The sequence below is a fragment of the Chenopodium quinoa genome, unplaced genomic scaffold (genome assembly GCF_001683475.1).
Source record: "Chenopodium quinoa cultivar QQ74 unplaced genomic scaffold, ASM168347v1, whole genome shotgun sequence".
Classification (NCBI taxonomy): Eukaryota; Viridiplantae; Streptophyta; class Magnoliopsida; order Caryophyllales; family Amaranthaceae; genus Chenopodium; species Chenopodium quinoa.
Genome location: NW_018742798.1, coordinates 4,357,213 through 4,380,466, shown reverse-complemented (window position 1 = coordinate 4,380,466; position 23,254 = coordinate 4,357,213). Strand labels below are relative to the sequence as shown.

The 23,254-nt window shown below is 34.8% G+C and overlaps 3 protein-coding genes across 4 annotated transcripts; 1 reads left to right on the top strand and 2 right to left on the bottom strand.

The window, feature by feature from the left end:
- The first annotated feature begins 1,665 nt into the window (after nucleotides 1–1,665).
- On the top strand, nucleotides 1,666–7,398 carry LOC110724990 (small nuclear ribonucleoprotein SmD1a). The gene is made up of 4 exons (XM_021904471.1): nucleotides 1,666–1,805; nucleotides 1,934–2,010; nucleotides 6,728–6,919; nucleotides 7,056–7,398. Exons 1-4 carry the CDS (start codon nucleotides 1,792–1,794, stop codon nucleotides 7,115–7,117), a joined length of 345 nt encoding a protein of 114 aa, XP_021760163.1. The 5' UTR covers nucleotides 1,666–1,791; the 3' UTR covers nucleotides 7,118–7,398.
- A 4,962-nt stretch (nucleotides 7,399–12,360) lies between these two features.
- On the bottom strand, nucleotides 12,361–15,288 carry LOC110724987 (uncharacterized isomerase BH0283-like). 2 transcript variants are annotated; one of them, XM_021904467.1, is made up of 7 exons: nucleotides 15,202–15,288; nucleotides 14,845–15,115; nucleotides 14,560–14,757; nucleotides 13,272–13,580; nucleotides 13,026–13,187; nucleotides 12,696–12,779; nucleotides 12,361–12,586 (listed from the first exon to the last, which is right to left on the bottom strand). In XM_021904467.1, exons 2-7 carry the CDS (start codon nucleotides 14,878–14,880, stop codon nucleotides 12,479–12,481), a joined length of 897 nt encoding a protein of 298 aa, XP_021760159.1. In that variant the 5' UTR covers nucleotides 14,881–15,115; nucleotides 15,202–15,288; the 3' UTR covers nucleotides 12,361–12,478. The 2 variants fall into 2 exon arrangements, with proteins under 2 accessions (XP_021760159.1, XP_021760158.1); XM_021904466.1 differs by lacking the exon at nucleotides 15,202–15,288 and having other exon boundaries at nucleotides 14,845–15,133.
- On the bottom strand, nucleotides 15,025–20,802 carry LOC110724988 (uncharacterized isomerase BH0283-like). The gene is made up of 6 exons (XM_021904469.1): nucleotides 20,433–20,802; nucleotides 20,139–20,336; nucleotides 16,726–17,034; nucleotides 16,407–16,568; nucleotides 16,068–16,151; nucleotides 15,025–15,926 (listed from the first exon to the last, which is right to left on the bottom strand). The coding sequence occupies exons 1-6, from the start codon at nucleotides 20,466–20,468 to the stop codon at nucleotides 15,819–15,821; spliced, it is 897 nt and encodes a 298-aa protein (XP_021760161.1). The 5' UTR covers nucleotides 20,469–20,802; the 3' UTR covers nucleotides 15,025–15,818.
- Between the last annotated feature and the right edge of the window lie 2,452 nt (nucleotides 20,803–23,254).

The window sequence follows — 23,254 nt, the reverse complement described above, 5'->3', positions numbered from 1 at the left end:
CCCATTTCCTCCACCCAACGCCCTACCGCCTAAAGGAGTTATGTCTTCGATAAGTGCAATTACTAGATATATCAAGGATCACTATTATGGAGATAATAAGTTCATTCTATAGGGTCGTCAATGTTTGGTGCTAGATATGACAATTGATCTTTGGGCTAGCTTAACAGCCCAAAGCCTTATAAAATGGATCCTATGAGGTCACACACAAGGGTATTGGGTTAAGCAAGTTAGAGGCCCATTAATGGGCCTCATGAGCAATTAACTAATCATGAAATGGATTGGGCTAGCATAGTTAGATTGGAATTAATTTTTGGGCTTTTGACATGGGCTCTTATTTAGAGATGAGATTTATAAATAAAATCCATGCCTAGGGTTGCATGTAAGAAGTCATAATTCACACACATTGTATTTTGACATCAAGGCAACCAATCCCAAAGACCCTAATTCCTCTCTCTAACTCACGGCTTTCTCTCTCCTCCCCTCGTCCGTACGGCCGGCCACCTTGGTGGCTCGTGTGGTGGTTCGTGGTGGTTCATGGTGGTTCGTTGCTCGCACTTCTCCATAGAAGGTCAATTGAAGGGTTCAATTGCAACTAACTAGAATTAGTGGAGGTTTAATCCATGCTCGTGGACTAAGTAAATGAATCACGCTTGGGGTTTTTTATCTCCCATTGTTCTTGCTCGATCGCACGTGGAATCACGCTTCAAAGACGACTATAGGTTCTTTATGTGTTATGCATTAGATCTTGGGATTAGGTACTGTATGAATATGATTCATGTTTATTTCCGCTGCGTAGTACCTATAATTCCCTACACCGCCGACCCGTTAACCACCACAAAATCGCCCCCTTTTTCCCGATGCAGGGTCGCTGGCCCAAATACCCTAAATTTCACCCAAAAACACCAAAAAAAACCAAACCCGTTTAGAGATTTGAAATTAAACCCAGAAAACGAGTTTAGAATTTCAGGTCGTTTTGGGTGGGTTTCAAGGTTTCCGGGATGCGCGAAAAGGGGAGGGGAGTCGTCGGGAAAAGGGGTCGATTTTAAGGGTGATTAGTGGGCGGCGGTTAGGTGTTAGGTGGGGAAATGAGAGGTGTCGAGATAGGGGAAAGAGAGAAGGTGGGACGGGGGAGGCAGGGCGTCGCCGGCCAAGGATGCATGGGGAGGTCGTCGGGCGTCGCCTTCCGAGGGTGGGGGAGGTCAGGCCTCACCGGCCAGGGCTTGAACGCCGACAGAGGGCGGGGCTGCTGGTGGGTGGTCGCTAGGTTGGGTGGGGAAGGGGTTTTTTTTTTTAAAAAAAAAAAAAAAATAGTTTTATAATAATTTAATTATTAAAAAAATAAAAAATTAACCATAGTTAATGATTTTTTATTAAAATAACATTTATCAATGATAATCAATAATTTAGGTTTACCAAAGATAATAAGTTTTTTCACAATTCACCACTGACAAAGTTAAAAAGTATAGGTTTACCAATGAGAATATCTCTTTTTATTTTATTTATTTATAGTTGTCAATTTTGTAGACTACAAATCATTAAATCGACTCTCTAATAAGGCTAGTATATATGTTCCATGTGTACAAGAAATGTACCACACTACAAGCCCAGTGTCGAGCCCACTGTGACATCATATGCTTCACATCGCTCTCTACATTAACTAAACCAAAGCGCGTCGTTTAAACCATAACTCAATAGTTGAACCCTAGTCATAGTCTCTTCTCCCGCTCTTCGAGTTCGACTCCATTTTCACCTTAAACCCTAATTATTCCTCTCCTCTCTCTTACCAACCCCATGAAGCTCGTCAGGTTATTTCTTCTTCTTTCTTTTTGTTGATTTTTTCAATGTATTTCTTGTTCTTCGTTTGCGATTTTTGAATAATTTTGTAGGTATTGATGGTTGGAATTTGTTGCTGTGTAATTTGAAAATGGAACAGGTTTTTGATGAAATTGAACAATGAAACGGTTTCCATTGAGCTCAAGAATGGCACTGTAGTTCATGGAACTATCACAGGTTTTTCTCCCTTTTTTTTTTCTCTCTTTCTCTTAAATCGATAAATTAGGGTTTTCGTTTAATGTTTCAAGTGATTTTTTGCTTGCATTGGATATAATTTACTTCTAGAAAATGATGCTTCTGTGCTCAATTTGATAGATTCAGTGAATTCATCTTGGTTAGTAAAAAATAATGATCTCTATTTTTTAGTGTTGTTTGTGTGGCATTGATGCTCGTTGCTCACGACTATTCGAGTCGGTTGTTTGATAGCATTGGATGATGTTATCTTTAGGTTGCTCAAATTCAATGCGAATGGTTTATGTTCTTTCTGATTTTCAATTGAGAATGATTTGCCTTTTGATCTTAATTGAGTTGGTATTATGCTTCCAAGTTGAGTTAGGTATTGAAATTAGAGCCTTGTAAATCAAGCTTCAAGGGCTGTATTGTTGTGTAATAATTTGAAATGCGGGGTAAATTGATGGTTTGTAGAAGTATAGTATTACATGTTTCTTAAGAATAAGTGCACTATCAATGTGTGGTGTAGTTTGTAATAACATGCATGGGGTGTAAATTGATGGTTAGTAGCAATTGTTGTTGGATTTCTTTAGAATAAGTAAGCTATTTTTTATTTATTTGTCAAAATATCAATGGGATGGATCTGTTTGTACATTACTGAATTAATATGATATGGAAAACATAATTTCAGTGTTTGAAAAAACATTCACTTGCTTGATTTGTGAAATCATTTGATTTTTGTCAATTTAGGTGTCCAAGTGCAAGTAATGGCTTTCCCATTTGTTCTTGGATGAACCAAAGCACTTGCTTTGTTTACTAGTTTGAGTGAGGGTTTGTTTAGTGACTTTAACAAGTGTAGCATTCTGTGATTGGAGTTTGGAAGGCAATTATTTGTTTTGTAAGAAAGGGTATAAACTAAGGATTTCCACAAGGATTGAAGTGAAAGGAAGTAGGGTTACAGTCTCTTTGGATAGTTTGAATATTAATGGGCAGTTGATTAATACTTTATGTACTAATCTATGATCAATGATTACTACATGAAAAGCTAGAGAGAGTTAATAAATGAGTTCTAGTCACCAATTACTTTCTAATTCTTACTCCCCAAGCTCCAAAGTTTTAAGTAGCCCGATTTAGTATTGGAATTGGTTTTCTTTTCTAATCCAGAGTGGAAAGGCAAACCTGTTGCTTCAAATCAAGTTTTTACCTGTTCTTTAAGTGTTCATATTTATGGCTACTTTCAGGTTGTGGATAGTCTGACTCCAACTGTTTCCTTTTGTTGTATCATATTTGAGTACATCTGGAAATTTTTTAAGTTAATTTAGGAGATTGAGCTGTGATTAAAGCTCTGTTTTCACCTTTGTGTTGTTTTTTTTAATTATTTGAGGAGGGTGTGTGTGGTTAGGGGAGATATACTATTGTTGCCAGAGTTATATCCCTTCCTCTTCCTCCAAATGAAAGGTGTGCAACATATTAGCTTTTTCCAAAGTCACTCTAGTACACTAGAAACTAAAACGAGTTGATAACTCTTCATCCATAAAAAAGGAACCATCTTGTAATACACAGAAGTGTTGAAATCTGTTGACTCCAACTTCGATTTCATATTCAGAACTAGCTACTTAACAAAGAATTGTATATGCAGCTTGCAAACTGTTTTCCATAGTTTAAAACAGTTAATTTTACGCTTCAACCCACTTTACTTGTAAGGTAGTGTTCTAATTAGATTTTGCAATGCTTTTCTGCTAGGCAGACTTTCACTGGGGTGTACTATCTGTTCCAGTTTGTTTCTTGTACATATACAGAACTATTGTCACCTAATAAGGATTTGTTAAACAATAATCTTATTTAGAAGTAAAGCTATTTACAGAAACATAATAGGTTAAAATAAAGTACCAAAATTATGAATACTTCAACGCTCAAGCCTTTTTAGGTGGGATCGGGGGTGGTTTATGAAGTAGGTGTCTGGAAAACCACAGGATGCTTAATTTGAACTTAGAGAGAGGTAAGGGGAGCTGTTGGAAATAATAATGGTTTGGATTTAGCATGTAACACAGTTGCTGGCATGAGCTCGAACATTATATGAGCAGATGAAAGTGGGTAACTGAAAAGTGAGGGACATGTGTGCAGAATAATGTATGAATGCTATTGTATGATTAAAAAGGTATTTGTGTACCGTTTTGGTGTAAATTTGTGCTATTAAAATTTGTCAAATTTTATGTAATATTTAATCTTAATGTAGTCCATTGTACTATTATAGTTATCAATATTGGCCATTGACATAGGGCTTTGATATTCCTGACAGTTCAGCAATTGGTATATGAAGAAAAGGAGAGAGACTAGTTTGAATTTTTCCGTATGAGTGTCACAGTATGTCTCTTATATTATTGTTTGATTTTTACACTTATTAGCAACCAACAGTTCATAAAGATTGGTGCCCAGTTGCCTTATGCCCACATTTTCAATATCATGCCAAAAACTTTGTCAAACTATTTTATTGGTTATTGAATATCACAATCCTTTTTGAGTGAAATAATCAATCAATTAAAAACCCACCTATGTGCCTGTGTTTAAATTTCCTTGCTTCTGAATATTATTATACAAGATCCTTGGCTTTTTGGGTCTGTTATGACTTATGAGGGACTGGGTAGTTTCCTTAGAGAGTCCTTGAGCCTGATATTGAATCATTTCCTTCAAAAATTATTTGCTCTACCCTTATATATTTTTTTTCACATATTCTCATTAGAGCTTCTCTTTGGCTCTAAATTCATGTATACTCTGCTTTCCCTTCTGTGCACGGTTTAATAATTTTACCTTGATCCTTCTACCGAGGGTGCTTATTCATGAAGTATTATATTCTCATTTTACTTAGATCTGCTTAGCTGGAGTGCTTGACAATACTTTATCTTATGCCTTATGGAGTGCTTCTGCAAAATTTACGTAAATAGTTTTCCCCCCCTTTTTTTTAATCAGTATCTGTTTGTTGCTCAATCCTTAGGGCATAATTTTCTTTAGCCTTTGTAAAGATAATGTAAAATGCAAGCCCTCATAGCTTTATTGAATGAACAACTCTGGGGTATATGAAATATTTAATCAGTATATCACATGCCTTGATCATTATCTCAATGTTACGGTCTCCTAATAACTAATAAGTGTCCTTTTACTGTCTTACCTGAACCATACATGAAATTTCCAATGCTTAGGAATCCTGTAAAAGTTGTATTTGGCACCTTTATTGATGTGTCAGAACTCAGAAGTGCAGATAACACACCTTTATTGATGTAGAAGTGTTGATGGGTTTTTTGTCCAATGCCTCAAATCTATGTTTACCAAATTCATCTTTACCTCTTTCTTGAGACTGTTGTTTGAGGCTGCTTGTTCGGGATCTTACCGCTGAACCAAGTTACATATATTCATTATCTAGTACTCTTATAGGGGAAAATTGGCAAGTGACTAGACTGATTGAAGAGAGACATGCAGTGATTTATAAGAAGCAAGTTATGTTGCCTGGATTCCAACCATCACCTTTATATAACTTGATCATATCCTAGAAGAATATGGTATTACCTTTGCAATTAGATATTACGTAGGAAGTAAGCACAGTGGTTGTGGCAATGGTTAACCTCTCTTCTACCTGTTGCTATCCATATCTTGTGTTTATTTTTCATTTTAAGGAAGTAGGGATGGATTCGAGTCTGGGTCTCTCTCTAATCTTTATTGTTTGACAGTTGAGTAAATAGGGTCATTTTCAAAACAATTCTTATGTTTAGTCAAATCAAATTATTCTTTATGATACGAAGTGGATATAGTATAGTGGGCACATATGCTTTATTTTTAATTGGCTATTGTTTATATAATGTGCGAAAGTGGTTAAGTGAGTAATGATAGATACTTTCCTTTCTATTTTCAGTTAGTCAATTTTTTTCTTTTGAAAATATGTGCAAGAATATAATTAGATTCATGTATTTACAGAGTAAAAGAGAGAACTAGTGATATGTAATTACGCATCCAGAATTCATGTGAAGCAAATTGCTTATCATATATTATTTGCAATCTGAACGTATTCCTATGCTACATACATTCCCGATATGGTCAATGAAGACCATGGAAACCCAAGTCCCATACCTACTTTTTTTTTTTTTTTTTTTTTTTTTTTTTTTTTTTTTTTTACGAGAATGATTCTTTTACCTGTTGCATGTTTGAGCTTCTCTTATTATAAATTTATACCTGTTGCATGTGTATATGAGATAAAATCTCGGTTCTTGTAGCTGACCCCATCTTTGGGATGAAGGCTTTGATTATTGTTGCTTTTTGGGTATGCCTAGAGCTTATCCAGAGTAGCTAGTGAAAGGGGGCGTTCTCTTTTATTAGCCTAGAGCTATTGTTCTTGTCACCGTAGACAGTAGCTCTGTATCAACTGTGTGCAGCATCCTTTTTTTTCAACAAATATGTGAATTGAGACATCAAGGCTGAAACCATAATCTTATTTTGTATACTGAGCTGAGCTGAGAGAAAATGGTTGGTAGCCAAGTTATTGGTGGTTATTTTTTTTCAATTGTAGATAGCTATAGAAAATATGGAAACTTTTGTCTAACTGCTTCGCTGACCACTAGTCTATGTTTGCACATTTTAATCTGTAATTGCTTGGTAATCTACTTTAATTAATGAGTCTGTTTCGTCTTTCTCCCTGCACCATTTGCTGACCTTTTTTGCCACTGCTGATTTGTAGGTGTTGATATTAGCATGAACACACATTTAAAGACTGTCAAACTCACACCCAAGGGGAAAAACCCAGTAACTATGGATCACTTGAGTGTTCGTGGGAACAACATTCGATATTACATTCTTCCTGACAGCTTGAACCTTGAAACCCTACTTGTGGAGGAGGCTCCAAGAGTCAAGCCTAAGAAGGCAGCTGCTGGTATGTCTTTTTTTTTTTTTTTTGGTGGGAAGGGGGGGTGTTGGGGGGGGGGGGGGGTTATCATATATTAGTAGTATTGACTGAACCTGTGAAAATTCTGTTCTGCTGTATTAATTTTCCTTTTGACAAAATTTAGGGAGACCTGTGGGGCGTGGAAGAGGCAGAGGCCGTGGTCGTGGAAGGGGCCGTGGTCGTTAGAGTTGTGGCAGGCTGGTCACACCTTTGTTCTTTTGGTCCTTGTAATCAGATCTTATGTGACCCAGAAAGTTCATCAGTGACAAACCGCAGATTATGTTTTGACTTTGTCTGCCTTGTTGGCTGAGCTATGAATTTCATGTCAACTTAAGCACCTTAGTATCAATAGATGTTGCAAAGAGTGTACTTGTTAAGAAGTAAACGGCAGTAGCTAATTCTGTAGAAATTAAACAATTCATGTTCTATTGGTATGATATTATAATTAGACCTGTTATTTCGTTTTCCCCTAGTTTCTCCTCGACGTATACAATTACGTATTTAAATCATCAATTAAGTGAGCTAGCACATTGTTAATGCGTAAATTTTAGGATTATCCAGTTAATCAGCACGTGCACATCATGAGAGCACTCTTAAATCTGCATTAAATATCAGAAGTCAACACTATTAATATAGTCTTTAAAACTGGTTTAAAAAAAGTCTTAAAAACTTGTAATTTTTTTTGGTTATTTAATAGGTGCTACATTTATTAGTCTAGTACTACAACTACTACGTATATATTTCGTATATTGTAACACCTATTTATATTCCCACCAAATAATTTAGGTCGTGTTCAAGATCATTTCTTCTTGAATATGCCTCAAATACTTCACCTAGTCGCTCTTTTGCTCGCTCTGACAGCTCGTTTTCATGGAGCTCAATCGCTTAAAGCATTAGTCGCATTCATAACCCAAGTAAACTCTTCCACTTTTCTCTACACTATTACTGTCAACCAAAAAGAGAAACTTGTGATAGATCTTGAGTCACCATTCTCATGGCACCATTGTCCAGCAGCATCCCCCCGGGTTCCATGCCATGCAAAGCAATGCACTAGTGCACGGTCAAGCCAACCACCGTGTTCTCTATACACGTCTACAACTTCATATCTGACCTCACCTTCAAACCCAATTAGCAATTCAAATGCCTCTTCTCACCTAACCTACACTAATGTTTCAATCGCGCTCACTGATGGCCACAATCCCTTTGCTAAAGCAAACTACACGAAGTAGTTCTTGTCTTGCGCCCCAAGTCTCTCATTAGGTCCATTCCTAAAGGCTCTTCTGGCTTGGCTAGCCTTTCTAATGGATCTCTCTCTCTTGCATCACAGTTTTCTAATTCAAAAGTGCCCAAAAAGTTTGGGATGTGCCTTGGGGATCAAGGAGTTCTCTTCTTTGGAGAAGGTCCCTTTTACTTGCTACCCTCTCCTGGAAGGGATGTCACCCAACTATTGAGTTATACTCCACTTTTAAAGCACCCAAGTGACGCTTTGGGTCACTACATTGGGTTGAAGGGTATTTCGATCAATGGACAAGCAGTCAAATTCATCGAGAGAATGCTTTCATCTGACAAACTAGTGAAGCTTAGTACGATCACACCTTACACTACGCTCAAAAGCTATATTTATAAGGCTTTACTAAGACAATTCGCAAAGGCTACTCGTGGGATTCCTCGTGTTCCAAAAGTTGCTCCTTTTGATCTGTGCTTGAATACTAGTAATTTGGGGTCTACGCGAGTTGGATTGCTTGTCCCTCAGGTGGATTTGCAACTAACCAAAGGAGGTAACTGGACCATATTTGGAGCGAACTCGATGGCACAAATATCCAACGATGTGGCCTGCCTAGCATTTGTAAACGGTGGGAAGAAGGCTCAAAACGCGATTGTGATAGGTTCATATCAAATGCAACATAATTTCTTACTCTTTGATTTGGTTCAATCTAGGCTCGGGTTTAGTTCTTTGTTGTTTTTCTTTCAAACTACATGTAACAATTTTAATTTCACATCTGGAGTTTAAGTTTGGCCATTGAGGTTACACCAATACATTCTCAACAATGATTTAGGGCCTGTTCCGATTGACTGAACTCAGTTGAACTGAACTGAACTGAACTTATTAATTAGTGATTTTTAACTACGGATTAGTGATATTTGATTATTTATTGTTTATTTATTACTATACATATGTGTATATACAAATGTACATATTAAATATTTACGAAAAATATACTATATAATTATAAAATTTATGGAAAATATATTAAAAATATACTATAGAGCCATTTGAACAATGAATTGTATCAATATTATTATTATTATTATTATTAATTATTGATTATTATAATTATTATTATTATTTATTGATTATTATTATTAGTATTATTATTATTGTTATTATTATTATTATTATTATTATTATTATTATTTATTGATGATTATTATTATTATTATTTATTGATTATTATTATTAGTATTATTATTTCAATTATTATTGTTATTATTATTATTATTTATTGATTATTATTATTATTATTATTTATTACTTATTGATTATTATTATTATTATTATTATTGTTGTTGTTGTTGTTGTTGTTGTTGTTGTTGTTGTTGTTGTTGTTGTTGTTGTTGTTGTTGTTGTTGTTGTTGTTGTTGTTGTTGTTGTTGTCGTCGTCGTTATAATAAGAGCTTAAAAGAATGAAATTTGGCTTTATATCATTAGCAATATCATTAGACATAAATTAAGAGCTGAACTGAACTGAATTTCAACGGAAGAGAATATGCCCTTAATAGATGTTTATTTACAAATGGAAGCAGTTTGATTTACCAACTCTCATTTCCATTATTTGTAAGGAAAATTTGTCATAAACAACCTTTTAAAGTGTCCACTTTATGTAAAACAACCTTTTAAATAAAGTGGACACTTTAAAAGGTTGTTTCTGACAAATTTTCCTATTTTTAATGAGGTGTGACAGTTTTCATATGCACTATTTGGGTAAAATGATGGGTGGATAAACATTTTTTTTGAGAGCAAATTTCAATTATAATTCCTGGACAGTTGACATGAAACTATCAAAGTGGATATTAGGTAAGGCTGAAACTACCCGAAAAATCGAAAACTCGAATAATCGATCCGTAACCGTTACGAAAATTAGGGTACCCGATCCAATAACCATAACGATTTGGGTACCTGTTCCGATAATTTGTTATTGGGTATGGTTATGGGTATCATTTTAAAATTAACGGTTACCCGATTCGATCCGATAAGCATTTTTTTTTTCCTTTTTTCCCTACTTAAATATATTAATATAAATCTAAACTTTTACTTTACTTCATAATCACTTTATAATATCAATGATTAGTAATGTTATTAATAATTTGGTCAAAAAATCTATCTTTTTGCCTCTCCTCCTTTTTCCTCCTTTTTCTCTCCAAAACCCTAGTCTCCATTGTTGAATTTTGAAGGGGCTTTCATCGATTTTAATCGGTGGAAAGCCCCAATTCTTGTTTCTTTATTGTTTTTTAGGTTTATAATAATACTTCCTCCTTTTGGGAGGAACTTTTCTCCCTCGAAAGAAAGGGTTTCCGATCTCCTTCGAAAGACAAGGGTTTTCCGACTTGCTTCGAAAGACAAGGTTTATCTCCTCTTTTCGAGGGAGAAATTTCTTAGTTTTGAATCCATGGTAGTAGATCTAATGGATTGTCGTGAAATGATTTCGTTGGTGAAAAAGTTATCAAGTTTTTGAATACGAATAGATGGATCAGAAGGAAAACATCCTCACGGCTACAAAGGATTGTTAGATTGTCTCTCCAACAAGGCTGTAATTTTCAGCGGTATAAGCGGGAGATGCTCCGCAGTGCAAGGTCTACTCGACGATAGGGGTGAAACAAATTCGGTTTAAAACCAAACCGAACCGAATAACAAATATGGTTTGGTTTTTTTTTAAGGTGGTTTGGTTTCGGTTTTGAAGAAAAAAAAATCGGTTTTTGGTTCGGTTTCGGTTTGAGAAAGTGAAAAACCGAAAAAACCGAGCCAAACCGAAATATAGGCCCAAACCCAAAAAATAACCCTAGCCCAACAGATTTACCCTAAGTATATAAATGAAAAAAAACCCTAATTCTCTCATTTCCTCTTCTCTCTTCTCCGCGGCTCCACGCTTCACCCTTCTCTCCTCTTCTGATCTTCTCAGTCTTCTCACTCACTCTCCTTTCCTCTTCTCAAGTTCTCAGTTCTTAGTTCTCACTTCTCCCCCTTCACTCTCTCTCCTTTTCTCTTCTCACTTCTCCACCTTCCATTCGCATCACCATCGACTAACCTTTCGAGGATTTTCGAACTCCATCAAGGGCATCAACTAAAGGGCTTTCATGTCAAATTCGACCATGAAAACACTAGATCTAGTGTTTTCATGGTCTAATTAGACTTTGAAACCCAAATTTGAGGAAAGGGCCGTTGTGTAGGGGTTTGGTATGACTGCTCTTTTGCAATTCTGCTGCTGTTCTTGTTAAAAACTTGTTCAATTATGTTGTTAAAACTTGTTTGTATGAATTGGTTGGTTTGATTTTGTTACTTTGTTGTTAAAAATTGTGTAATTATGTGTATGGATTGGTTTTGATTTGATTTTGTTAAAAGTTGAAACTTGTTGAATTAGAAGTTTTAGAACTTGTTAATGATATTATGCTACTACAGTACTGCTTTGTTGATGAATGAGGCCAAAAAAATTGCAGATTATTGGTCCAAATAAATTAGGCCCAAAAAATTCGATTTGGTTCGGTTTCTTATTATGAAACCGAAATGAATATGGTTTGGTTTGGTTCGGATTCTAAAGTAAAGTGGTGCGGTGTGGTTTTAAAAAATACAGAAACCGAATTAAAGTGGTTCGGTTTCGGTTTGGGCAAAAAACCAAACCGAAAACCGAACTTTCACCCCTACTCGACGATCGTAGTTTTTATGAAGGAAAATTTTATTTGATTCAATATCTTATGTAATTGTTAACGTCGAATCTCTATTGTAGATGTCGTATGACTTTAATTAATGAAATATTTTTGGTATTAAAATAATAATAATAATAATAATAATAATAATAATAATAATTTGGTCAAGATCATATGTTATTATTTTTAATTAGTTGTAAATTATATCATAATAACTATATAATTAAGTTTAATTATCATTATTTGATATCTTATTGGGTACCCAATAACCGATCCGAAAATCAGGTACCCGAACTTATCGGTTCCGGTTATGGGTATCAATTTTAGTGATTTTGGTTATCAAATCTCACCCCTAATATTAGGTAGCTTAGTTTAGGGATAATATCCAGAATTTGGAATCAAATCTTGTCTACATCAATATACTTTTTGGTTGTCCGCCACTCACTACACCCAAAAAAATAAGCAAATCAGGAAACCATCAGAGCCATAGGATAGAGCAAGACCCAAAGTTTGCGCAATTCAACTTTATTTTAATAATAATCAAAGAAAGTAAAATATTTCCAGCACAAATGCCATCAAATGGCTTATTCATTCAAAATCCAGTTCAACTAACAGACACCTTCAAGTTTACACTACAACAGAGCCTTCCATCACAGTAACAGCTTTTCCCCCGAGTTTAACTCTATTCTTCTGCTCATCTATGTCCAGCTTCAATACTCCACTCCGAGATGATGCCTGTTACAGATACTAAGTCAGAGAAAGATGGAGAATATGGTGATTACTGTTAAGGCAACCGAAAAGGAGGGGGAGTTGTGTGGTAGAACTAGGGCAGTATGAGGTATACCGCGTATGCAGTAAAATCAGACTTCCCTGTCTTCTTGGACCAATAGTATGCTAAAGCACAATGCGCACTACCAGTAACTGGATCCTGGATTACAAGCGAATTCTGTTAGCTGCAGTAATTATTCTTAGATTACCTTTTACTTTATGAACTACGAGTCTACGACTACCACTTATTCAGATATTGGAAAACTCAAACATTATCACAGTGGAGACAGGAAATACCAATTAACTGATATCCGAAAACTGAAACACATAAGCTAACACAGCATTATAAAATTCAGAAGCATGAACTCTTTCTGAAAGAAAACACACAAACGTGAAAGCATAATACCTCATTGATGCCATTCTTTGGGTAGAAGCATCGACTAACAAAATCGAACCCAGATTCAGATGGTGTAGCTGCACATATGACCAAACCCCGACCAGGGCATTTTTTAAGTTCCTCAAAGTCAACTTGTGTATCTGTAACAGCTTTTGCAGATGGCAAGACAACCTAAACAATAGTTAGAAGTTAATCATTTTTCTTTCTAAGAAGAGAAATACAGACACTGCAAAAAATTAACAGAATTGGACATACAAAGAGATCTTCTGAAGCAGTCTTCTTCATGTCGATCACAGAGGCAGGACTTAATACTTTTGATATAGACGAAGTCTCATCTAAACTGCATTCAGATGTTGCAATAGCGGGAAAATCTAATTCAATCATGAACGGTTGTTCCACTTCACCTTTATCAGACACAAGTGAGGCAGACTCCTTTGGTTCAATCACTTTCTGGGCTGTCAAGATGCCAGACTGTGTTAAAAATTCTATTGTATTCTCCTTTACCAAACCAGATGTGAAACAAAAGTGCGCGGCTGCTAAGGTTGCATGGCCACAGAGTTCTACCTGCAAAGTTCAGCAAATTACTATTGTAGATCAGTTCTGTTAGCAGACTTTGGACCAGCCAACCACAATTTTTTTGACAAGTGCTTCCAGCTCTTTAATCACCCATTTTTTCAATGTGGAACATCATAGTGAAAAACATTCATGAACCAGGTTATCCTATACAATCACACTATTTCTTCAGAATCTTCACAATAGTTTTTGTATTGGAGTTAGATACGAAGTATTAAATAATCTTCATATTCGAATAACTTTTGTCCTGCCTTTGTCTCACTAGAATACACACTACAAAAACATAATAAATTCAGATCTAACGAGCAAAAAATGCATTTGCCTCCTTATTTTAAAAGAAGCTAATATAACAAGTTCATAGTTTCTAGGACACAACATATATGCACCATCACAAAATTTTGACTAAGCCACTAGCTAGGAAAAAAATCAAAAAGCAGTTTCCACAATCTCATCTTATAGAGAAATTCTGATCAAAGTCATCCTTCTAATATCCTACCATTTTTCCTTAACTATTACACTCCCTCCATATCAATTGATAGTCCCAATTTTACTTTGTACGGTGTATAACATATTCCTTTGACCATCAATATATTTAATTATATATTTACAAAAATTATAAAAATTTGATATTTCGTATATAAAAGCATATGTCGAGACAAATCTAACAATATATTACTTGTATGTATTTACGAGTTTTTGGTCAAATTTGATATTTGCATAATAGTATGTATTTATGTGAGTTTTTGATCAAATTTTTACAAGTTTGACTACAAAAAACAAAAATGAAACTATCAAATTAAAACGGAGGGAGTAATCATCAAAGTTAGTCCGTCAATTAAACAATATTCCACATGAGTATATCTTTCCTTAACTAACAAACAGTGCATAAGTCAAGGTGTTGCAACAAATAAAACGGAGAAACTATCAATTTATATACAGAAAATGATGCGAGAAAGACAAAAAGTCAAACCTCAGTAACAGGAGTAAACCAACGGAGATGAAATCTGGGATGTGGGGAATCAGTAACAGGAAGACGAATAAGATAACTAGTTTCAGATTTGTTGAACTCAGCAGCAATTGATTGAAGCCATTCACTTTCTCTTTCCTCTTCTAGTAAACAAACAGCAGCAGGATTACCCTTGAACTCTGATTCAGTAAATGCATCAATCTGAAAAACCCAATTCAACATCAAAATTTAGTTGATAATCACATGAAAAATGCAAGAATGTACAACAGTCTGCTTCATTTTGCTTACCACAGCATATTTGACTGGCTTTTTGGTTCTCCCCATTTTGGAAGTGAGATTAAGAATTTAAAGATTGAAGAAAAATTCAGTGTATATAAACAAATATGCTCACCAAAGACTGATGAAAAGTCTACAATAACAAAAATTAAGAATTTAAAGATTGAAGAAAAATTCAGTGTATATAAACAAATATGCTCACTAAAAGACTGATGAAAAGTCTACAATAACAATCGAATGAATTTTGGCTTCTTTTTATCTCGTTCAACACCTGAATAGTTGGCTGAGAAAACAATACAAAATCAAATTTATTACTCTTGAGAAACTGTTTTTAAAAACAAAAGTCTTGAGAAACTGTTTTAATCTTACCAACAGTTTCAAATAGTAGAAGAGAGAAGAGAAGACAATCAATTAAAATGGAGAAATTGTTGGGTTAGTCATGTTTGATATTGAGTCAATTTTAGCTTGAATCATACTTCGTATTATCATATAAATTCAAAGGTCTAATCTTGTTTAGTAATGGATCTTATTCCCATGAATCATTACGGTTTAAGTTACATTTAAAATCCGATCATTTTCACTATCGTGTTAAATTCAATTTGAGTCGCTTTAACTTTCGTATATACTTTCATTTATGTTTAAGGATGAGGTAGTCTAGATCATTTTGAATTCTAGTCATTATCAGGTTATTCTTTATATTATCCGATTACTTTGACAAGTATGACTAATGAAAAGTGGGTAACTGAATAATGAGGGGCTGAGGGCATGTGTGCAAGAATAATGTATGTATGTATGTATGTATGTTGTTGTATGATTAAAAAGGTATGCGTATCCTTTTGGTGTAAAGTTGTGCTATCAAAATTAGTCCATTGTAGTTATCAATTTTAGCCCTTGAATCTTATTGCTTTAAAAAATAAAACATTTCTAAGTGCCATCAAATAGCTTATTCATTCATAATCCGGTTTAACTGAAAGACACCTTCAAGTTTACACTACAACAGAGCCTTCCATCACAGTAACAGCATTTCCCCTGAGTTTAACTCTATTCTTCTGCTCATCTATGTGCAGCTTCACAACCCCACTCCGAGATGATGCCTGTTATAGATAGTAAGACAGATGCAGATAGTAAGATGGAGGATATGGCGATCACAGTTAAGGGGTGGGGATAAAAAAAAAAGGGGGTGGGGGGGGGGGGGGAATAGTGGTGTTGTAGAGCTAGGATTGTAGGATGTATACCGCGTATGCAGTAAAATCAGACTTCCCCGTCTTCTTGGACCAATAGTATGCTAAAGCACAATGTGCACTACCACAAACTGGATCCTGGATTACAAGTAAATTCTGTTAGTTTCAGTAATTATTCTTAGATTACATTTTTCTTGATGAACTACGGATACCACTTATTCTGTACAATTCTACAGAAAATTTTATTATGGACTCCAGCCCCAAAATTACAGAAGTAACAGGATATACAAAGTAACTGATATTGAAAAAATCGAACACATAACACAAACACATTAAAAAACAGAAACATGAACTCTTTCTGAAAGAAATTACACAAACTTGAAAGCATAATACCTCATCGATGCCAAATTTTGGGCAGAAGAATCGACTAACAAAATCAAACCCAGATTCAGATGGCGCAGCTGCACATATGATCAAACCCCGACCAGGGAATTTTTTGATTTCCTCAAAGTCAACTTGTGTATCTGCAACAGTTTTTGCAGATGGCAAGACGACCTAAGAAACACAAATACGTTAATCATTTTCCTTTCCAATAAGAAAAATCCGAACATTGCAAAAGTATCACTGCAGACACCTTAACAAGAATGTTTTGACATACTGATAAATATTAGTTATATTGGGAAAATGAACAGAATTTGAAAATTTGACATACAAAGAGATCATCTGAAGCAGTCTTCTTCATGTCGATCACAGAAGCAGGGCTTAATACTTTTGATATAGACGAGGTCTCATTCAAATTGCATTCAGATGTTGCAATAGCGGGGAAATTTAATTCAATCAAGAATTGTTGTTCCACTTCACCTTTATCACACATAAGTGAGGCAGACTCTTTTGATTCAATCACTTTCTGGGCTGTCAAGATTCCAGACAGTGTTGAAAATTCTACTGTATTCTCCTTTACCAAACCGGATGTGAAACAAAAGTGCGCGGCTGCTAAGGTTGCGTGGCCACAGAGTTCCACCTGAAAAAATTCAGCGAACAGTTATTATAGAGCAGTTCCGTTAGCACACTTTGGACCAGCAGACCACAATTTTGTTCACAAGTGCTTCCATCTCTCAAATGACCCTTTTGTCTTTCAATTTTGTAGAACATCATAGTGAAAAACCATTCAAGAAGCAGTTTATCCCCATAGTACTTTTTCTTTAGACTCTTGACATTAGTTGTTACATTTAGATATTAGTGAATCTTTATATTCAACGGAGTAATTACTTTTGTCCTGCCTTTATCTCACTATATACACACTACAAAAGCACAATAAATTAAGATTTAAGGAACCAAAAATGCATTTGCCCACAAATTTCAAAAGAAGCTAACAAGTTCATAGTTTCTAGGACCCAAAATATATTCCACCATCAGAAAATTTGACTGCCACTAAGAGAAAATTCAACAAGAAATTCCCACAATCTCATCTTATAGTGAAATTCAGATCAAAGTAATCCTTCTTCTTTTTGAATGCCTTAATTCCATAAGTGGAGTCGGCTTGAACCAACAAGAGTACTTCCCAGGAGGTCACCCATGCTAGCACTACTATCAATCATTATGGCTCATGTCAAACGATGTGACAAAATTTTACACTGGCTGACCTACCGTAACCCTCTTCCTCCATCTAAGCTTGGGACTAAAAGTGATTAACCCACTAGCGTAGTTATCAAAGTCCGTCAATAAATCAATATAACACCCCGACCCCAAACAAATTAGGGAGGGACCTATTGTCCCGAAATGCGCATCAAGGGCTAATAACTGTCCTCACAGATCAACACAAGTCCTTACAGTGCATTTTTTCCTCACTCATGTGCAACCCAAGAAAACTTCCCAGGAGGTCACCCATCCCAAGACTACTCTCAACAAAGCACGCTAAACTGTGGAGTATCTTAGCATATGAGCCTCCTAAAAGGAAAATGCATCTTGTTAATGAGTAATATATCAAATCCTTTTAAAGCAATAACAAGGGGTATTAAATACACCCCCACTTGAGAACGGCAACACCGTCGTTGCGCCTGGAAAGATAGGGACTCCAATATTACTGCTAACGACAACTCGGTAGCCAAAATGTTACATCCAGTCTAGTTATAGCCAAATAGCCCCAGAAATTCTCCCCTACTAGGCGACTGACATAGGATTAATTATTCGCAATCAGCACGCTGTTGTAGGGTTGCTCTGATACCGTACCATTTGTAATTCATAACAATTATGAACATTCCCAAGGTCATACGACAAAAGAATTTCTACTGTACAAACAGTTGTACCATGTACATGGTGCAACCAATACAAGACTATGTTTTAACTTATTGGCTCATTTAAGGAGCTCCAAGTCACCAAATGAACCATTAAAAAAATGGAAAAAAAAAAGAAAAAAAGTGTGGTTGGTACTTGGTAGTTGGTACATACCATGCTCTAATAACCCACTTTTCTGTCTCTATTTCCAAGTTGCAACAATTCTCATTTAACACTTGTCAAAATATTATTTCAATCAATACGTTACGAGTTATATATACTACTAGGTACTGAACTTTACCAAATGTATCAATTAAGGTACTCAACTTTCATTTGTATAAAATAGAGTACTCTGATCTTGACTGGAGGTTACTTACTTTTCAGTTGGTAACCTATTGTATCCGGTTTATTTGATTTATTTTAAAAAAAAAATCATGGATGACAACTTTCACTCTCTAGAATACTACTTTCATCCAACTTTCTCTCTCTTCTCTTCTCCTTCGTTCTTCAACCCCAATTTGGATTATATTCTGGGGTTTTCTTATATAAAATTTTCATTAATTCGCCTCTATTATATAAATAATGTGGGAATTAATTTTCGAGAACAATTCGATTACTTGTTTGGGTTGTTCTTGTAGTTGCTGCTCTTGATAATTTTCCTTTTCTTCTTTTGGTATGCAAATTTTTTATGAGTAATTTTTCAATTAATAAAATTTAATAATTATATAAAATTCTTGAAGAATGAGCATAATATTGTGGGAAAAGCACTAGAAAAAGGAGAAGAAAAGAAGGTTGAAGATGGCAACAAAAATGGAGGAGAGAGAATAGAAGATGATGACGTTCTAATTCCTCCTGCCAATTTTTTAATGGTGGAATTATGGAAGATGGGCTTTACAGATTTGGGTTTCAAGAACCTTCAAATTTCGGCTTCCTCTAAACCCTAAGTCTTAAGTCTGTCATGTAAGTTAATGATTTTTTTATGGTTAATTATTGTAATTTGGGGTTAATTAGTATGTTATAATTATTAATGAGATTTTATTTGATTGTGTTATTATTAATTATTGTATTTAAATTTCAATGTTGCAAATATTTGTGTAACGAGCCATATATACCCAGAATTGCATGTGAAGTTTCTTAAATCACATAATATTCGATTGTGGTTTAATGTTTTTGTATGGAGTATTAATTATGAAATTAAGTTTAGTAGGTCAAAGATGAGGGAAGGTTTTCGGAACAGATCTTCAATGGTGGGTGAAGCCTCTTTTTTTTTTTTTTTTTTTTTTTTTTTTTTTTTTTTTTTAAGTATAAAAACTTCAATAGTTGCAACAAACATTTTTGGAGAAAAATTAAAATTTCAGTACCTTCCATTAATTGTGTCAGTATTTTTACTTTTCCTTTTTTTTTTTTTTGGGGTTGTTAACCGGTTGTTGTAGGTGGAAAAGTTTAGTACCCTCCCTTGAGTACCTTGCCCGATACAAATGGAAGTTGAGTACCTTAACTGATACACTTGGCAAAGTTCAGTACCTAGTAGTGTATATAACTCAATACGTTACTATACAGCATCTTTCCTTAATCATTAATCATCAAAGTTAGTCAGCGAATTGAAAAAATTACATGTGATAATTTCTGTCCTTTTACCTATTGATTATCAAAGTTAGTCAAAGTGAAGTATATAAATAGTGAACAAAATGGAGAAACTTTCAATTCGTATAGCAGTATAGTAGTCAGAGTGAAAGTATGTGCATAGCATCAAAGATAAACCGAAGAACTAGTAATACAAAAGCAATAGATTAAAACCCAACAAACAATACAGAAAATGAGGTGTGGACTGTGAAGCACGAAAAGTCAAACCTCAGTAACAGGAGTAAACCAACGGAGATAAAATCTGGGATGTGGGGAATCAGAAACAGGAAGAGGAATAAGATAACTAGTTTCAGAAATATTGAATTCAGCAGCAATTGATTGAAGCCATTCACTTTCTCTTTCCTCTTCTAGTAAACAAACAGCAGCAGGATTACCCTTAAACTCTGAATCAGTAAATGCATCAATCTGATAAACCCAATTCAATATAAAATACCAGTTAGTTAACTCGATAATCACATGAAAAAACAAAGAATGTACAACAGTTTGCTTCATTTTGCTTACCACAGCGTATTTGACTGGCTTTTTGGTTCTCCCCATTTTTGGGATTGCTTTGTTTCGTTGAAGCAATTTGGAATTGAGACCAAGAATTTAAAGATTGAAGAAAATTCAGTCAATAACAACAAACATGACCACGAAAGACTTAAAAGAGTGATGGAAAGTCTACCATATCAACTGGATTTTTGAAAATAATTCTTTTTTTTTTTTTTTTTTTTTTGAAAATACAGACTGTTATGGTCTTAACTCTTAACAACGAGTTCTCCTGAATCCTGATATCCATTCAAATTCATTGTTGGATTGTTGCCAAAATAACCTTTAGTTGTCAATCAAGGTCACGGGGTGGGGTTCAAGTTGGACCCTGTTTTTTTGAACTTCTAGGCAGAGTTGAGCAAATTTCAGCGGAGCATGGCTAGGCTTCCACACACTGCGGAGCGGAGCAAAGCAGAGTAGGGCAGAGTAGAGCATATTTCAGCAGAGCAGACAGGGCAGAGCAGATTTCAGCAGAGCAGAGCAGAGTAGGACCTCTAAAGAATAGGGCCTTGACCAATTATAAGTCGGTTTATTTTCAAATTGATCTAATCCAACTTGAGCATGATTAAAGATGGGCATCGTGTCGTGCCGGTCCGTTATGGGCCGTGTCGGGCCGGACCGTCACGGGCCGTGCCTGGGTGAGGCTCGTGCCGTGCCAATTTTTGACACACCCCAGCCCACGGAAAGGCCCACGTGCCTGGCGGGCCGTGTCGTGCCAGGCTGCGGGCCAACTCTTTTTTTTTTTTTTTTAATTTTATTTTATTTTATTTTAACTATATATGTATATTAAAAAAAATCGATATATTAATTTTTTTTTAACAACTTAAGTTTAGATAAATAATTTTATTAATTTAGCAAATAATAATAATAATAATAATAATAATAATAATAATAATAATAATAATAATAATAATAAATACGTGCCTTGCGGGTTGCAATCCGTGCCGGGCTGGCGGGCCGTGCCGGCGTGCCGACGACCATGCCGCCCGCCGTGCTCGTGTCGTGCCCATGCCAATATTCCAGAATTTTGTTCATGGCACGACCCACAAGTGGGCCGTCGTGCCGGAATTGTGTCGGGCTCGTGTCGCCCCGACCCGGCCCATGGCCATCTTTAAGCGGGATTAAGATAATTTGAGAGTCTAATCAATTCAGTTTTGTACTCTAACTTGAGCGTGATTGAGATAATTGGAGTAATCAATTAAGTTATATTTGGATTAGGCTATATCTAAGCTTGTTAAACTTGAGTCATATTATAAATAGGTTCATTTAGGGTTAATATTGAGTTGGGTGGACTTCGGGTCATTAAGTTTAATATTGAGTCAATTTTGACTCAGAATATTTCGATTAAATTTAAAGAAGAGATTGTATACAGTATTGGATCTAATTCACATAAATCATTACAGTTTGATTATTCGAAATTTAATCAATTTGAGGATCTAGATGAAATCAATTTGAGTATCTGTATCTAGACCATTTATATTTAAGGCCGAGTTACGTTCAACATTAGATTAATTATAGTTCAATCCATTTCAATTTCGAGTCATTATGAGATTATTTTTATATTATCGGATTACATTGTAAAGTGTGACTAACGATCAAGTGACAATAGGTATAATATACAATTCTTGTAAATTTAAATAACCAATAATTATTGAAAAGTATGAGAGGTGTGAGTTCAATAGGGTTTTTCATCTTACCTTTTAAAAAAAAAATTATCGAAAAGTGTGAACTGTTTATGATTGTAGTATTGTATAAGATATTAGTTAGAGTTGTTAGAAGATTATTGATTATAAGATATTAAGTGATGGTAATATATAAAGTTTTTTTTTTTTTTTTTTTTTTTTTTTTTTTTTTTTTTTTTTTTTTTTAGTGAAAGCAAAGTTCACACTTGAAACCCTATTTACTTCACCTAATCTATTAACTATTAGTAAAACAGAAGTTGCTGAAATCACCATTGCCCACGTGTCGCCTTCCCAATAAAAATTTTCCCGCCTAAATGCAATGATGATGTCATCTTTTTTTTAGAGCTATTATATTTAACATTTTTGAAATTTAAATATTGGAAGCTTCTACATTACAATTAAAGCCTATCAATTTATTGTAGAAAATTGAAACAATTTTAAATAGCACACTAATAAATATTGTTCAAGTGATTAGAGCTTTCCTCTCGATTCCAAGACATCTTGGGATTGATTCTTATCACTCGCCCTTGTGGCTCTCTAAACACCCAAAAATAAATGACCTCCTATATTGAAGTATCAATTAGACAACGTTGAACAGTACTATATCATAATTTTGATGAAAATAAAAAATTTTAAAATTACAAAACATACGTAATTCTTATTTATATTCATGAATAATTGCGATTTGTTTTTAAAATGTATAAATTAAAAATAGATTTTATGTAAACCGTGCATCGCACGGATTCTAACCTAGTTTTTACTGAAATGAAATTACTTGGTGATGCACGGAGTTTTAGGAGAGCAATATAATATTATGAGTGGATGAATAATTTATTATAGTAAAAGTTAGCTGGGGACCATGAAAGAAAAAGAATGCGGGGGAGAGCAAATATTTTTATTATATAAGTGGAGATCATGGAAGAAAGAGAAATAATAAAATAATTTAAGTGGAATTTAAAGGAAGAGAGAGAAATGATAAAATATAGTATAAAGTTACCAAATAAGGAAGTGATGCATTTATAAAAAAAAAACAACCATAAAAGGAAAGTGATGCATTTACAAAAAAATGGAGGGAGTATATTTGTTGAATTTCAATATGTTTACTGAATTGAA

Coding starts and splice junctions, on each gene's coding strand:
- LOC110724987 (XM_021904467.1), bottom strand. CDS start 14,880: ATGGGGAGAACCAAAAAGCCAGTCAAATATGCTGTG. Junction 13,581..14,559: donor GGTTTACTCCTGTTACTGAG/GTTTGACTTTTT, acceptor TGAACTTTGCAG/GTAGAACTCTGTGGCCATGC. Junction 13,188..13,271: donor CTGCTTCAGAAGATCTCTTT/GTATGTCCAATT, acceptor ACTATTGTTTAG/GTTGTCTTGCCATCTGCAAA.
- LOC110724990 (XM_021904471.1), top strand. Junction 2,011..6,727: donor AGTTCATGGAACTATCACAG/GTTTTTCTCCCT, acceptor GCTGATTTGTAG/GTGTTGATATTAGCATGAAC. Junction 6,920..7,055: donor GCCTAAGAAGGCAGCTGCTG/GTATGTCTTTTT, acceptor GACAAAATTTAG/GGAGACCTGTGGGGCGTGGA.
- LOC110724988 (XM_021904469.1), bottom strand. CDS start 20,468: ATGGGGAGAACCAAAAAGCCAGTCAAATACGCTGTG. Junction 16,569..16,725: donor CTGCTTCAGATGATCTCTTT/GTATGTCAAATT, acceptor TGTGTTTCTTAG/GTCGTCTTGCCATCTGCAAA. Junction 16,152..16,406: donor CAAAATTTGGCATCGATGAG/GTATTATGCTTT, acceptor CTTGTAATCCAG/GATCCAGTTTGTGGTAGTGC.